At 38.7% G+C, this 17,932-nt stretch overlaps 1 protein-coding gene across 5 annotated transcripts in view; it reads right to left on the bottom strand.

Annotated features, from left to right (window-relative positions):
- The window catches only part of CEP83 (centrosomal protein 83), a 139,169-nt gene that overhangs the window by 85,692 nt on the left and 35,545 nt on the right, over window positions 1–17,932 (bottom strand). For 4 of the 5 annotated variants that reach the window (XM_021092763.1, XM_021092760.1, XM_021092765.1 and 1 more), the window contains exons 2-3: window positions 4,963–5,238; window positions 3,999–4,149 (exon numbers count right to left, since the gene is read on the bottom strand). In XM_021092763.1, coding sequence (XP_020948422.1) covers window positions 3,999–4,149; window positions 4,963–5,135 — 324 coding nt within the window. In that variant the 5' untranslated portion in view covers window positions 5,136–5,238. Of the gene's footprint in view, window positions 1–3,998; window positions 4,150–4,962; window positions 5,239–5,885; window positions 6,009–17,932 lie in introns of all 5 variants that reach the window. The other variant, XM_021092761.1, reaches the window with a different exon arrangement.

Genomic DNA, 17,932 nt, shown 5'->3' with positions numbered 1-17,932 from the left:
AAAAAGACAAAGAAAAAAAAAAAATTCTAAGAGAGCAAATACTGCTGTGCCAGAGATTCTTCAAAAAAAAAAAAATAATAATAATAATGACAGGAGTTCCCATCGTGGCTCAGTGGTTAAGGAATCCAACTAGGAACCATGAGGTTGCAGGTTCAATCCCTGGCCTTGCTCAGTGGGTTAAGGATCTGGCGTTGTCAAGAGCTGTGGCGTAAGCTGCAGACTTGGCTTGGATCCCGCACTGCTGTGGCTCTGGCATAGGCCGGTGGCTATAGCTCCAATTCAATCCCTAGCCTGGGAACCTCCATATGCCGCGGGAGCAGCCCAAGAAATGGCAAAAAGACAAAATAATAATAATAATAATAATAATAATAATGACAAACTGAGTAATTTTGCTCTGAGCTTCCTAGCAGCCAAATAAAATGGGAATCATAATTGGGTTAGCTTTCACTGCCTGGCACAAAGAAAGCATATAAATGGCAACGTAATTTTTCAAAATTTTTATCAGAAATATATAAAATGACTCCTATATGTTTAAAAAAGGTTTTGCTAACATGTTACATAATAACAATGTAATAGCTAGGTGCTAACCACTTAACTCTATCAAAGCACTATACTAACAATTTCTATGCATTGACTCATTCCATCTTTACAATCACCCTATGTGCTAGGCACTATTATCCTCATTCACTACAACTATACAAGTGATGCAGAAATATCCTTTAATCGAATGTCTTTTATATTGTTTTTCTGTAAATGCCAAAGGGATATCAAATCTTAACTCAGAAAAGGCATTTTGCAGGTAGACAATATAATATATGTGTATTTTAAAATAATCACCCTTCATAAAACCTTCATTGAAGTATTTCTTGCTGATTTTACTTTGTTCATGTTCAATTTCCTTAACTCAGAATTTGTACAAATCACAAATATCCATTATAGCAAATAGCTAAATTGCTTTAATAAGCGTATTTATGTTTAGATGTTTCTTTCAGTTATTTTTGCCGGGTAAATATCACATAGAAACCAGGTCTGTTTACCCGGAAAAACAAACTTTACCAGATAAATTTTATTTATCAGCAAACATTTGGGAAGTTATCACATGGAGCAATGTCCAGAGTTACTTCTTATAGGTCCAAGGAACAGGAGAAGAACCAACAGGGAGGCTACAAGGGAGGACGACTTTACTTCCGCGTGACAGAGAAAATGCTTAACATACTTTGACACATCAACAGCAGTGGATCACTTTACAAACTCACTAGGTTCTCTAACACTGAAAGCAGTGAAGCACAGAATGACGACCCCTGCAACAGATGATCCAAACAGGAATTCTGCCTTTGATGGTTTATTAGTTTCCTGGATTTGCCCTAACAAAATACCACAAACTGGGTGACTTTTAACAATAGAAATCTACGGGCTCACAGTTGGAGGCTAGAGGTCCAGGATCAAGGCATCAGCAAGGCTCTCTCTGAAAACTGCAGGACGAAACCTTCCTTGCCTTGTCCCAGCTTCTGCTAATGTGCTGGTGACTCCTGGCCTTCCCTGGCAGCTGCAGCACTTCAGTCTTGGCTTCTGTCATCACAGGACGTTCTCTCTTCCCACCCCACACTGACCCCCACCCATGTGTTTCGACTCTATGTTCATTCTCTTCTTCTTCTAAGGACCATCAGTCACATTAGATTAAAAGCCTGTCATACTTTAGTATGACCTCATCTAAACCTAAGTAATTACATCTGCAAAACCCTATTTCCAAATTAGGTCACATTCTGAAATGCTGGGAGTGAGAGTTTCAACTTATCTTTTGGGGGTAAAAAATTCAACTCATGACAGATATGAAAGAGAACTGGACGATTACCAACCCTAAGATGCTACGGTGCCAGGTACATATGAGACAACAAGTGCAACATTATATATGAACAGAACAATTTCAAATCATTCATTATTCTACTTACTCATGTCATTCATTTAACAAATACTTGCTAGACGCCATCCTGAGTACTGGAGACACACTACAAAAAAAAAAAAAAAAAAAAAAAAAAAAAAAAAGTCCTCCCCTCATGGAGCCTAAATTCAAAGAGGATAAAAGCTGCCATCATTTCTGATTATCTACCATGTTCCAGACACTGTACTGAAAATACTGTTATCTCGTTAGTCCTCACAACAACCCATTAGATAACAGCTTTTATGCCCATTATCACATGAGAAAACAGGCACAGACACCCGTAACCATTTGTAGGTCATCATCTTCCTGGTGAATTGATCCTTTTTTGGTTCTAAAAATGTTCTTTTTATCTTTAGTGATACTTTTTGTCTTGAAGTCTATTTTGTCTGATATTAATACAGCCACTCCAGTCTTAAGCTCACTGCTTTGCACGTGCCAATTTCAAATAAGCATGTCTACATGTCACTTTCAAGAAACAGAGTAATTACATCTCCAATGTCTGAAGAATACTCTGAATACTTTGGGTTCAGTGCTCACAGATTTCATTCATGGAGGCTTCTCAATTCTTGCAAAACAAATTAATCCAGCAATTCTAGAGGTTTAAATTGTATTTCCCTCTATAACTCATACTGCTGAAGTTTTTATTTGTTTAAATGTCCTAAATACTTATCCTTAGGAATTAAACAGTAAACATGGTGGAGGCTCCAACCCAAGTTTAGTGGTGGTGTTCCCAACAACGGAAGATTTCAAGAAGATACTGAATGACAAATTTCTTTAATGCTGTTGTCAAAGGAATCTAGGGAGTAGGTGATATGCCGTACTGGATGACTCGAAAGATGGCTTTTTACTCTATTAACCTATGACTCCAATTATTTTATTTTATTTTTTGTCTTTTTTATGGCCGCACCTGCGGCACATGGAGATTCCCAGGCTAGGGGTCCAACCAGAGCTGTAGCTGCCAACCTACACCAGAGCCACAGCAACGAGGGATCTGAGCTGCATCTGCGACCCACACCACAGCTCACAGCAATGCCGGATCCTTAACCCACTGAGCAAGACCAGGGATCGAACCCGAAACCTCATGGTTCCTAGTTGGATTCATTAACCACTGAGCCACGACGGGAACTCCATCCAATATTAGTAATACCTTATTGTAACAAGCACTAGACAAGGAGAGATACATGGCCGGTGCTAGTCAGGGATTACAGTAAAATATCACTACTTATACCTACTAACTGGAAATTTATAGTAAGTTTGGTGCGGAAGTTCAGCTTTGCTCTACTTTCTAGGCAAATGGAAAATGAATAGTGTGTGAAAAATATCTAAAGAAACAGTAGTCAGTACTTTAGCACCAATTACTTGTTACTTTAGAAATTCCATTTACCTTACATTGTGCACATAATTTATGCACACATATTTTTTTACAGTGTCTTCTAAGCAGCTTATCATCTTTAACTCAGTTTCAATTACAATACTTAAAGGATAATTAGTAAAACTTTTTTTTTTTTTTTTGTCTTTTCTAGGGCCACACCTGTGGCATATGGAGGTTCCCAGGCTAGGGTCCAATCAGAGCTGCAGCCTCTGGCCTACGGCAGAGCCACAGCAACGTGGGATCTGAGCCGCATCTGCGACCTCCACCACAGCTCACGGCAACACCAGATCCTTAATCCACTGAGCAAGGCCGGGGATCAAACCTGCAGCCTCATGGTTCCTAGTCAGATTCGTTAACCTCTGGCAACTCCAAAACTTTATTTTTAAAGATAATTGTTAACTGAATTTTTATCAACTCAAACTGACCTTTCCTCCAATTATTCTGAAGTATGAGGTATTTAAACTGGAACAGGAAGTATAATGCAAATTTAAATATAATATCAGTTTTGTGGCTAAACCCTACATGGTAGCTAACATTCTAGAGTGTATGAAAGAAGATTAAACTACATCATCTGGAGATACAAAATACTCATTAAGAATACAGAGAGAATTTACCAAATTTACCAAAACTACTTTCCTCCACTAAATAGCTGACTACTTTTACACAAACTCGAATACGTTTTCTTACCTGCAGCTTCATTTCTTCTAAGTCTTTAGTTTTCTCTATTAATTCCCCTCGTAGCTCTTGAAGCAGCAGCTGAAACTTTTCCTGGTGAGTTTGCTTTTCATTTATTAGGCGCTTGAGTTCATTCTGTGACTTTGTGTATTCAGCTTGCAACCTAATTTTTTTTTTAAAGTAGAATTTAATTTTAACTATATTCTTTGCTTTCTAATTGCATTATTTTATGTAAAGTCAGCCAACACTTATATAGCAAGACCAATGTCATTTATTCCATTAAACGTGCAAATATCATTGCTTTAGAGTTCCAATTAACCCTACAGTTTCTGAATACTTTTTTTTTTTTTTGGTCTTTTTGCCATTTCTTGGGCCGCTCCCGCGGCATATGGAGGGTCCCAGGCCGGGGTCGAATCAGAGCTGCAGCCACCGGCCTACACCAGAGCCACAGCAACATGGGATCCGAGCTGCGTCTACAACCAACACCACAGCCCACGGCAACGCCAGATCCCCAAACCACTGAGCAAGGCCAGGGATCGAACCCTCAACCTCATGGTTCCCAGTCGGATCCGCCAACCACTGGGCCACGACGGGAACCCCCCGAATACATTTTTTATTGTCTGTGCCCAGTGGTATGCAGAAGTTCCTGGACAAGGGATCAAACTTAGACACAGCAGTGACAATGATAGATCGTTTACCCACTGCACCACCAGGGAATGCCTCTGAATGCAATTTTATTTTGAAGGGAAATAAAACACATGTAGCCACCTAGATACATTTTATGTCTTGCTACTTTCAAAACAAGACTTTTATAAATGTTTAATAACCCACTTAATTTAAAGAAAACATACTTAATTTTAAAAGTTTTAAATGTATACTGTACACTATAACAAAATTACACTATATATTCCAGAGCAAACACGCAGACAAAATAAATTTTAATGAAGCCTCTCATCTCCAAACTTAAGTAATTTACCTTGTGTGTTCAGTCTTCAGGACCTGATAATTAGCTTTATGATGTTCACATCGTAACCGCTCATCAATTAACACTTTTTGGAACTCAGATTGAGAATCTGTCATCCCACTGTCTCCACCAGGAGGAAAAGTGGTGGGAAAAGTGTCCATATTGGTAAGTAAGCTGACAACCATGTAAAAGCAAGTTCTAGCTTTCTTATTGTCTCAAGTTTTCTTTCCAAGATTATTTTCCACTTTCTTCTTGCTTAAGACATCATCTCAGGAGGCCAAGTTATACCTGCAGAGAGAAATACACTTAATTAGTTATCAGTGAACTCCTTCAGTGTTACATTTTTTTTTTCACTTATTATCCTCCTTACCACTTCTATAGCAAAACCCAATTTTCAGATTTCCAATTGTTCATAAAACAAAATTCAAGAATAAAGTTGAGGAGTTTCCACTGTGGCTCAGCGGGTTAAGAAGCTGACAGAGTGTCTGTGAGGTTGTGAGTTCAATTCACGGTCTTGTTCAGTGGGTTAAGTACGTAGCGTTGCACAAGCTACTGCATAGGCTGCAGATGTGGCTTGGATCCAGTGTTGCTGTGGCTGCGGCATAGGCCGGCAACTGCAGCTTCAATTCAACTGCTGGCCTGGAAACCCATTTGCCACAAATCAAGTGCCACAAGTGTGCACAAGTGTGGCGGTTTAAAAAAAAAAAAAAAAGAATAAAGTTGAATCATCCCTTAAATTTTCTCTACGTCCATGCAAAGATTCTGTAAGCATCAAGATCACACCTTCAAGTATGAACCTAATCAGAAGTATCAACTCTTCCAGTACAGGTAGGCTTGGATTCACAAATCACCTATGTTTCCTAAAGCTCATTAGGTAAGCTTTAAGGGTGGAGTATGGTACCACACCCACACTCCAAAATCGGGAGGAAAACTACCTGAAACGTCTAAGAAGCCGGGGAGAATCGCAGTCTTCACAAAGATGACTTTCGACATGTAATTATGTCTGTGATTAATGCTACAAAGGGTCTTTCATGTGACACAAGGCGACTGCACTCGGGCTGCAGATCCAGAGGAGACATCAGTCATCACATAAGTATTGATCATCCATGTACCATGCACTGTGCTAAAAAACGGAAATTCAATCACCTCAGCTATCCCCCAAGGCACCCATCCAGGCCTATGAAAGCAACTAAATATTTGCTGTTTAAAATGACAACCGAGTGCTCCTACTGTAAATAATTTAAAACAAAATTTTAATCTGAAAGTAATTCTGCCCTTTTAACTTCATTAATCTTTCTCAAGACTATTACGTACATATAATTTTTTCCCCTTACAGCTTCTCCCTTAGTTATGGGTGATTACGAATTACCTTTTCTTACTACAAGAGAAGATCTTCAGCCTGCTACATAAACCAACCATTAAAGTTGTTTGAAACACATCATTTCTGATAAATTAATGTTTCTACAAATTACCTAAGAATACTTTTTAATTAAAATTGAGGCTGCTTTGGTTTCCTGCTTTGTCTGTTCTAACAAAGGGGGAAACAGCCTTCGAGGACACGTGACTCCTTACGCTTGGGTTACATGTGCACAAGGATCCAACTCTGAAAACACAGAGTGCACTGTCGGTAGCAGCTTCCACATCCCCATCCTGCCACGAGTATACATTTGCCGTGAATTAATAAAATGGATCGTAAAACTGGCATGCAATTTTGATTCTGCTCTTCAACCCAAATTAATTTTTCAGAGATAGAAACATACAATAAACCTACCTTATACTTTCTAGTAGGATCATCAAAAGGCATTATAAGGTTTTAATTTTAATCAGCTAGCTACATTAGAAAAATCAAAAGCTATCCTTTTCCTTCGCTACTACTAGTGAAATGAAGCTTTCCAAGATAAAATGAGTATTTTTTTTCCTTTGTATTCCAGTTAAGTTGACAGTGAGGTAAATATCCTTCCTGGACCCCCTACCCTAAAATGAAAGTTAAGTCCTCATAGAAACAAAATTCACACAGATCTAAAAGTTTCTAGAAAATATAGTGCAATGATTTATCTCCTTCCATTTTGGCAATGAAATATTTACCACTTTTACTATTTAGTACTTTCCAGGATGTCACTAATTTCAGAATAGCCCTTTCTCAATCACCACCACCGTGACCTCATCTCCCATGCTAGTTTCTACAGACATACCTGTATTGCCCTCTTCTATTTTCCTAAACCAGGAGGATTTCTCCTGTTCCAAGATGTCTGCAATTTCATTACCTTTTTACATGTTGATTTTAGTGACTAATAAAGCTAGAATACACCAACACATCACCAGTATGTACCACATGCAAACACATAGTATCTTTCCCCTCACACACACACAAAAATTATGCTAACGGGCACGTGCATGCTCACACACACACACCAGTACTAAACTTTTTGTAAAGTTACTTGTATCAAAATGATAAATCTGCTTATTCCCTGGCCCAATCCTTGGAATTAATTCTTTTTTACTTTTTTTTTTTTGTCTTTTTTGCCATTTCTAGGGCCGCTTCCTGCAGCATATGGAGGTTCCCAGGCTAGGGGTCGAATTAGAGCTGTAGCCGCCAGCCTACACCACAGCCACAGCAACGCGGGATCCTCAACCCACTGAGCAGGGCCAGGGATCGAACCCACAACCTACCTCATGCTTCCTAGTCGGATTCGTTAACCACTGAGCCACGAAGGGAACTCCATCATTAGAATAAATAATAAAATAGCTGGATTGAGTTCCCAAATGTAATTACTACATAAGGACTTTCTTTGCCACATTGTTTTAAATAAAAAAAAATGAAAAAAATCTGAAATAACCTAAACTTCCATAAATAAAGGTATAGCTAACTATGCATTAGGAATAAGAAGTTAGGAGTTTCTGCTATGGTGCAACAGGATCAGGAGCATCTTGGGAGCCCTGGGACACAGGTTCACTCCCTGGCCAGGTACAGTGGGTTAAGGATCTGGTGTTGCTGCAACTGGGACTTAGGTCGCAACTCTAACTCGCATCTGATCCCTGGCCCGGGAATGCCATATACCATGGGGTGGCTGAAAAAAAAAAAAAAAAAGAAGTTAGCTCTGTCCTCCCTGCCCCCACAGCACGGTGAAGGTTATGAACGCTAAAAACACGCACATGCTTCCATACATACAAAGAATCAAAGAGTAGTACACCAAGCTGAGAATAGCGCTGGCCTCTGAGGAAATGTTGCACTTTCAACACTTTTTATTATTAAATTTTCTTTTTAACGATCACCAGATTTTTTTCAGATAATGAACAATACCACCCTATATTGAAATTATCTTAAACCAAGTTCATCGTCTTTGCTTTCAATCTACTTTCAGCCTCCTTACTTCCCAGTGTCCGGTACTGGTACCAGTATGAAGCTGCCATTCACCCGCACTTACAGCCCCAAAGTCTTCTCTGCTTTCTCTTTCAAATTCCTAGGCATCAACAACAAACACTCTTTTTTTTTTTAAATGCACTCCATTCTCTCCACTCCTACTTAACCACAAAAAGTCAGGCTTGTATCGCCTCGTGACTAGATAAGAGCTTTTCATTATCCCCGCTCCCAGTAGTTCCTCTCTCTAGCATACTCCCCTCCAAAGCACTGCCAGATTAATAGTCGAAAATTTTTATTTGACTTCTCACTCTCATTCAAGAGTTCCCATCTATGAGATGAAGTCAAGACACTCCAGTATTTCAAAGCCCTACACAATCTGCCCCCATCCACCCTGAGTAGTCTCATTTCCTACCACTGCCGTGAATATCTTACTCTAGCTGGCCCCTGAACACATATGCACATCACACCTTTGCTCATGTAGCTTTTGTCTTAGTTTGTGAACCCTACATAAATGGAAATAGACTCTAGAATAGACAGTAATCACTGTTTTCTACTTCTGTGATAACTAGGTATAAATAAGCTTCAACACCATAGTTAGATATTAAAAAAAAACCTTGACTCTAACTCAAAAGTTACGCACCCCTGGGTTGCATGTGCCAACAGCATTTCAGGAATTTTCTCTTCCAGGAGTATTTACGAATCACAGAAAACTATACTCCAATTTATGTGAATCTAACCAAGTTCAGAATGAATTTACCATGTTTTAAGTACTGTGCACATGTAACATACTGAATTATCCAGTTCAGTAGTAATCACCTTACCAATCTTGATCCTGAGGAGCTTCTGTTGTAGCTCCGCGGGTTACGAACCCAGTTAGTATCTATGAGGAGTCAGGTTCGATCCCTGGCCTCACTTTGTGGGTTAAAGACCCAGCACTGCTGTGAGCTATGGTGTAGGTTGCAGAAGCAGCTGGGATCCCAAGTTGCTGTGGCTGCGGTGTAGGCTGGCATCTGCAGCCCTGATTTGACCCCAGGGAACTTCCATACGCTACAGGCACAGCCCTAGAAAAACAAAATCCTCCTCCTCCTCCTCCTCCTCTTGGAAAACGTCATCTGCTGGTCCTCCAAAGAGAAATCTAGTGTCACAGAAAGGCCTGCTAAAACATAACTCTTCCTCTGACCTTCAAAAGTAGGTCTATCATTCTATATTCAAGATTAAAAGGAAAGAATTTCTATTTTTTATTACATAAGGAGGTTTTTAGCTCAAAACAGAAAAAATCTCAACTCAGTTACTGTAAACACTATGAAAAATGTATAATCTGTCTCTCTCTTTTTTTTTTTTCTGTCTTTTTGTCTTTTTAGGGCCGCACCCGTGGCTTATGGAGGTTCCCAGGCCCGGGGTCCAATCAGAGCTACAGCTGTCGGCCTACACCACAGCCACAGCAATACGGAATGTGAGCTGCATCTGTGATCTACACCACAGCTCATGGCAATGCCGGATCCTTAACCCACTGAGTGAGGCCAGGGATCTAACCCGAAACCTCACGGTTCCTAGCTGGATTCGTTACCCCTCCACCACGACAGGAACTCCAAAAACGTATAATCTCTTATGCCAAGAAATCTGAAGATAATCTTCTATTTCCAGTAACAGAGGATTAGGTAATTTTGATCAAGCCTCCTGATAATGACAACAAGAAAAGATGGATACATTCTTTTTGAAATAAGCTTGAAGACATTGGAAAACAAGAGAATAAATATTTACTGATTTGGGAACAGGGGAAGATATGGAAGCAGAAAGACTAGACTGGCACTTGGGACCACCCTTCCCCTGGCGGCATCTGCCAATTTCAGAGAGGTAGCTGGGACAGTCTTTAAATTCAAAGAAAGATTAGACTAGCAAGAAGTCGAGAAGCCCTGGTGAATACCCTTCATTTTGGACAGAGACTTTAAAGGCTGACTCTTGGGATAAGGGTAACTTCGAAGGAAATATCAGACTAGAGCTCCAATTGTTCTAAAAAATAAATATATGACACATACACACACACAAAAGCCCATGGGAAGATAAGGTAACACAAATTAAAGCCACAGAAACGACAGACAATGGACACCCAAAAAGGGCCCCACTATTAAAGGGTTATTGAAAAAATTTCTAAAAAAAAATGTTTTAAGCTATTATTGTGTACCAGGCAATAGAAAACAAGGCTGAGAAATTTGTGAGAGAATTAGAACCATAAAAAGAAACTGGCATCTGTGGAGATGCCAGTTTGACTCCCAGCCTGGTACCGTGGGGTAAGGATCCAGCATTGCTACAGCTGTGGCATAGGTTGCAGCTCCTGCTCGGATTTGATGCTTGGCCTGGGAACTTCCATATGCCACAGGCAGAGCCAGGAAGGGAACAGGGAAGGGGAAGAGGAAGGGAGAAAAGAAACCAATGGAAACTCTAAAATTGAAAAATATGATAACCAAAATGAAGAGTGCAATGAGTGAGTAAAATAGCCCAGATTACACATAATTTAGGAAGGAACTGGACAATAGGCTAAAAGAATACATTCAATACAAAGCAAAAAAAAAAAAAAAAAAAATTAATAAAGGTTGATAACATCCCCAAACTGATTAAAACCACCAATTCCTAGATGCAAAAAGTCCTACAATCCCCAAACACATAAATTGTGAAAAACCCTCACCTTTTGTTCCCATTGTGGCTCAGGGGTAACAAACCCATCTAGTACCCATGAGGATGCAGGTTCTACCCCTGGCCCCACTCAGTGGGTTAAGGATCCAGCACTGCCAAGAGCTGTGGTATAGGTCCCAGATGCAGCTTGGATCTGGCGTTGCCGTGGCCTAGGCGGCAGCTGCAGCTCCAGTTCAACCCCTAGACTGGGAACTTCCATATGCTGCAGGTGCAGCCCTAAACAGACAAGACAAAAAAAAAAAAATTTAAAAATCCACACCTAAGCATATCCACATTAAGACAGCTAATAACCAAAAATAAAGAGAAAATCTTAAAATCAGGAAGAAAGAAAAAAAAATGCCTTCAAATAAGAGCAACAAGAAGACAGGAAATTATTTCAACAATAAAGTCCAGATCATTACACTGAAAGTAAACAAGTGCCAAACTAACATTCTATAAATACAGCAATACTTTAACTTTCAAAAATGATAGTAAAGGAGTTCCCATCGTAGCTCAGCAGAAACGAATCTGACTAGTATCCATGAGGATACATGTTCCATCCCTGGCCTCGCTCATTGGGTTAAGGATCTGGCATTGCTGTGAGCTGTGGCGTAGGTCTCAGATGCAGCTCAGATCTGGCATTACTGTGGCTGTGGCAGAGGCCGGCAGCTATAGCTCCAATTCGAGCCCTAGTCTTGGAACCTCCATATGCCGTGGGTGTGGCCCTAAAAAGACCAAAAAAAAAAAAAAAATGGTAAAGACTTTTTCAGAGAAACAAAACATATTCACCCCCGAATACAAACACTAAAAGAAACGGTGAAGGAATTTTCACACACAAGTAAAATTCTTAGATGTTACCCTGACAATGCAGAGAAAAGATAAACGAGTACTCTAAATATATGGATAATTTCAATTGAATATTAATTGCATAAAATATTATCTTGTAGGATTTTAACATATTCTGACTTGAAATACATTATAGAATATGTATATAACTCAATAAAGGTAGAATTAAAAGTGTAATGGAGTCCTTGAGCAGTAAAAAGTATCAATTACTACATGTTGATAAGTCAAGGACACATATGGTAATCTCTAGGGAATGGGTTGGCAAATTACACTCTATGGGTCAAACTTGGCCTGTAGCCTTTTTTGTATGGCCCTAAGCTAAGAATGTTATCTCCTTTTTTAAGAGTTAAAAAAAAAAGAATAAAAATAGGTATAAAAATCCTCAAAATATTAGCAAATCAAACCCAATAATGTATAAAAAGAATTATATACCATGACCAAGTAAGATTTACTCCAGGTATGCAAGGTTGGTTCAAAATTCAAAAAATCAATTTCTGTAATCCATTACATCAACATGCTAAAGCAAAAAAATCATACGATCAATGGATATATAGAGAGCATTTAACAAAATCCTACCAATTCATGATAAAAACTCTCAATGAATTAAGTTCAGAGGGATATTTCCTCAATTTGATTTAAAAAAAAAAAAACTCAACTACAAAAAACTCTATGCCCAACACATACTTAATGGTGATGAGAAAACAGAAGCTTTCCCAATAAGATCAAGAACAAGCAAGGATGTCTCCTCTCACCACTCCTTTTCTAAACGGTACTAGATGGAAGTCTTAGCTAACACAGTAAGAAAAGGAAATAAAAGGCATATAGAAAGAGAAGGAAAAAAAAAAACTACCTTTGCAGATGTCGTAATTGTGTACAAAGAGCTAAAAGAATCAATTTAAAAAAGCAATTCCCAGAATTCCTGTCGTGGATCAGTGGTTAACAAATACAACTGGGAACCATGAGGTTGAGGGTTCGCTCCCTGGCCTCGCTCAGTGGGTTAAGGATCCGGCGTTGCTGTGATCTGTGGTGTAGGTTGCAGACTTGGCTCAGATCCTACATTGCTGTGGCTCTGGCATAGGCCAGATGCTACAGCACCAATTAGACCCTAGCCTGGGAACCTCCATATGCCATGAGTACGGCCCCAGAAAAGACAAAAAAAAAAAGCAATTCCCAAAACTAACAAGCAATTACAGAAAAACTGTAGATTAATATACAAAAGTCAATCACTTTCTTACACATCAGCAATAAACAAACAGAATTTGAAACTTAAAATCATCTACATAGCACTCCCAAAAATGAAACAGGTAAAAATATAATAAAATATATATAAGATTTATATGAAGAAAATTGTAAAATTTTGATGAACAAGATCAAAGTATTAAATAAACAATTAAATATTCTATGTTCACGGATAGAATCACTTCTTCCCAACTTGATTGACAGATTCAATAAAATCCCAGCAAATTATTATGTGGATGTCAACAAACTGATTCTACAGTTTATATGGAGAGGCAAAAAACCCAGTATACCCAACACAAAATTAAAGAAGAAGAGATTCAGAGAACTTATACTACCCAACTTCAAGACTTACTATATAAGCAACAGTAATCAAGGCAATAAGATAATGACCAACAATTAGCCAAATGGATCAATGGAACAGAATAGAATCCAGAAATAAACTAGTTTGTAGTTAACTGATCTTTGACAAAAGAGCACATGCGGAGTTCCCATCATGGCGCAGTGGTTAACGAATGTGACTAGGAACCATGAGGTTGCAGGTTCGATCCCTGGCCTTGCTCAGTAGGTAAAGGATCCAGTGTTGCCGTGAGCTGTGGTGCAGGTCGCAGACGTGGCTCGGATCCTGTTGCTATGGCTCTGGCGTAGGATGGTGGCTATAGCTCCGATTAGACCCTTACCCTGGGAACCTCCACATGCCACAGGAGAGGCCCTTGAAAAGACAAAAAATAAAAAAATTTAAAAAAATAAAAAGTTAAAAAAAAAGAGAGCACATGCAAGAAAACCACAACAACAATAAAAAAACACTTAAAAAAAAAGTAGATCTAGGCACAGACCCTGTAGCCTTCATATAATTAGCTCAAATGGACTGTACCCCTAAATGTAAAATGCAAAACTATGAAATTCCTAGAACATAGCATAGGAGAAATTCTACATGATTCTGGATAGGGCAATGACTTTTTAGATTTAACACCACAGGCAAGTTCCTTGAAAAAAATGGATAAGACAATTAAAATTAAAAACTTCTGCTCTACAAAAGACACTGTCACAAGAATAAGAAAAGAAGCTACAGACTAAGAGAAAATACTTGAAAAAAGATATATCACATAAAGGATTGTTACCCAAAATATACAGAGAACTTGAACACAACAAGAATCAACTGGACTATGAAATGGGCCAATGACTTTAACAAAACACCTCACCAAAGATATACAATGGCACATAACCACATGAAAAGACGGACATCATATATCATTAGAGAATTGCAAGTTAAAGCAAAAATGAGAGACCACCACACATCTGGTGTGACCTGGAATGACCCAAATCCAAAGAGCAACAATACCAAACACTGGTGAGAATGTGAGGCAACAGGAACTACTTCACTACTCTTACCATATAATCCAGCAATGGCATTCCTTGCTATTTACCCAAATGAGCTGAAAACTTACATCCAACAAAATCTGGCACAGAGAGATTTATGGCAGCTTTATACATAATTACCAAATCTTGAAAGCAACTAAGATGTCCTTCAGCAAGTGAATGGACAAACTGGTAGCCCAGACAATGGAATTAACGTCAACCAGCCCTAAAAAGAAATAAGATATCAAGCCATGAAAATATATGGAGAAATCTTAGATTGCTAAGTGAAAGAAGCCCATCCAAAAAAGTGTGTGTGTGTGTGGATACTTTATATATATATTATATATATATATATATACATATAATATATATATACACACACACATATACTTTATATATACATATATAAAATAGGATTTCAACAATATGACAATCTGGAAATGGCGCAACTATGGAGACATTAAAAAAATCAGTCGTTGCCAAGGGTTAGTAGAGAAATGGGATGAAGAGGTAGAGCAGAGAGGATTTTTAAAGCAGGGAAACAATTCTATGTATACTACATTTTTAGGATACATGACAATACACATGTGTTAAAACCCACAGAATGTACAACACCAAGAGTAAACTGTAATCTAAACTGTGGACTACAGGTAATAATGACACGTAAACATACCACTCTGCTGTGGGATGCTAACAGTGCAGGAGGCTGTGCATGAAGGGGCAGGTAGGGGGTATATGGGAATCCTCTGCACGTTGTGCTCAATTCTGATCTAAACCTCCAACTGCGCTACAAAAGGAACGAAGGGAGGGAGGGAGGAAAGCATACATGACAGAAACCATGCACGGCCCGAAGAGCCCAAGATATTTACCATCTGAACCTTCATAACAGAAGTTAACTGAGGAGTGGCCGTGGTGGCTCAGTAGTAACAAACCTGACTAGTATCCATTACGATTATGGGTTCGATCCCTGGCCTTGCTCAGTGGGTTAAGGATCTGGCGTTGCCATGAGCTGCGGTGTAGGTCACAGACACAGCTTGGATCTGGTGTTGCTGTGGCGCAGGCTGGCAGCTATAGCTCGGATGTGACCCCTAACCTGGGAACTTCCATATGCCTCGGGTACAGCCTTAAAAAGACAAAAAAAAAAAAAAAAAAAAAAAAGTTTACTGAACCCTTCTCTAGGATAACCATTAAAGAATACTAAAAAGGTGGGATAATTAAAATTACTCGAGTACTGGAGTTCCCTTAGTTGTGCAGCAGAAATGAATCCAACTAGGAACCATGAGGTTGAGGGTTTGATTCCTTGGCCTCGCTCAGTGGGTTAAAGATCCAGCGTTGCCGTGAGCCGTGGTGTAGGTCACAGATGCAGCTCGGATCTGGCATTGCTGTGGTTATAGTGTAGGCTGGCAGCTGTAGTTCCGATTGGACCCCTAGCCTGGGAACGCCCATATGCTGCGGGTATGGCCCTAAAAAGCAAAAAAAAAAAAAAAAAAAAAAAATTACTCAAAAACTCTAAAAAAAAGTTTCTCAACACAAAAGAGAAATGTAAAAGGAAAAACATAACTATATGCTTTTTTTTATAAGACATTTTTAAAACATAAGGGCACAGAAAGGTTGAAATAAAAAGATAATGCAAACATCAAAAGAGATGGTAGAATTATATTAATACCAAAGTTGATTTTAAGGCAAAAAAACTACTAAAATGAGGAGACACATTCATAATGATAAAAGGTTAAATATACCAAAAAAGATGTAACAATTTTAATTTACATACAGTAGATGAAGCAGTCAGAACTACAAGGAAAAATAGACCAATTAACAATCTGAGAACTTAACCACTATTCTTGGTAACTGATTGAACAAGCAGAAAAAGAATAAATCAGTAAGAATACAAACAAGGCTAGCCTTTCTAGCGTAGGATTAGCCGTATTAGTGGGATTAGGAGCAAAATGCACATCTTTCATTTTCCTGAAAGCAGACGTATTTATCCCTCCGGTTTTAATAATCATTTTTCCTTTAGTCCTAGATACTTCCTAATTTTTTTATTTAGCTTTCCTAAGTTATTTAGAAATGTATTCTTTTCTCTAAGCATATGTAACTTTTCCAGTTTTCTTTTTGTATCGTTTTAATTTAATTGCACTGCAGTCACAAAACATTCTGTAGAAGTTTGGGTTTTTTTAAAATGTGAGATACTTAAGAGCAAGCATGTGATCCTTATTTATAAATGTTATGTGTATACTATAATAAGGAACAGCCATCGGGTACTGTTTTCTATATATGTCAGGTTGGTTAACTGTCTATTTTTCCATGTAGGATGTCATGGAGACCTTGGGGATCCAGAACGCACCACCCAACAATTATGACCCAACAATCATCTTCCACAACTCAGGTGTCAACAGAGGCCAAAGAGGAAACCTGGACTTTTATCCCCATCTGCCAATAACGAGCATTTCCCCCCTACCCCTTACCCCTGCCAGAGAGGTGTCAGGAAAAGCCAGCTGAAACAGAAGGTTTAAGTAGGATTCAAAGCCTTATAACATAAAACCCCAAAGGTCTGGATTTCAAAAGAAAATCACTGGTCATACCAACAATGAGGAAGATTTCAAATTAAACATAAAAAGACAATTGCTAGATGCCCACAATGAGATGACAGAACTGTTAAAGTTACTGACAAAGATTTTCAAGTCACGGTAAAAGTGCTTCAGTGGGAAATTATAAACAAGCTAGAAGTAAATGAAAAAAGAGAAAGTCACAGCAAAGAAATAACAAGTCTCAGCAAAGAACAGAAGATATAAAGAACCAAGTGGCAATTTTAGAAAGTAAAAATACAATGACTAAAATAAAAATCTAAGTATGAGTTCAACAGCAGAAATAAAGAAGACAAAGAGGAAAGAATGAACTAGAAGATAGAACCGAAATTACTCAACCTGAACAATAGTCAGAAAATAGACAAAAATAAATAATAGATGCTCAGGGGCTTGTGGGACTGAAATAAAACATCTACCATTCGTGTCATCAAAGTCTGATTCCATTTACAGGAAATATCAAAAATAGGTAAATCCATAGAGACAAAGCAGACTGGGGGCCAGGGGCTGCGGGTAGGGAATCGGGAGTGACTGCTTAATGGGTGCAGAGTTTTCTTTGAGGGTGATAAAATGTTTAGGAACTAAATAAAGGTGGCAGTTGAACAACACTGTGAAGGTGCTAAGTGCCACTGAACTGCACCTGTTAACATGGTTAATTGATGGAATTCCCTGGTGGCCCAGCAGTTCAGTATCTGGCATTGCCACTGCGATGGCTTGGGTTACTCCTGTGGCATGGGTTCGATTCCTGGTCTGGGAACTTCTGCTTGTCACAGGCATGGCCAATTAATTAATTAGCTTAAAAATAAATAAAATAGTTCATTTTATGTTATAGAATTTAATCTCAATTTTTTAAAAACTTAGCAAACTAGGAACTGAAAGGCATATCAACTTGATAAGATGCACATTCAAAAAGAATACAGTAAACACC

The sequence above is a fragment of the Sus scrofa genome, chromosome 5 (assembly GCF_000003025.6).
Source record: "Sus scrofa isolate TJ Tabasco breed Duroc chromosome 5, Sscrofa11.1, whole genome shotgun sequence".
Lineage (NCBI taxonomy): Eukaryota > Metazoa > Chordata > Mammalia > Artiodactyla > Suidae > Sus > Sus scrofa.
The sequence above is the reverse complement of the archived record's forward strand: the minus strand, read 5'-3'. Positions and strand labels throughout refer to the sequence as shown.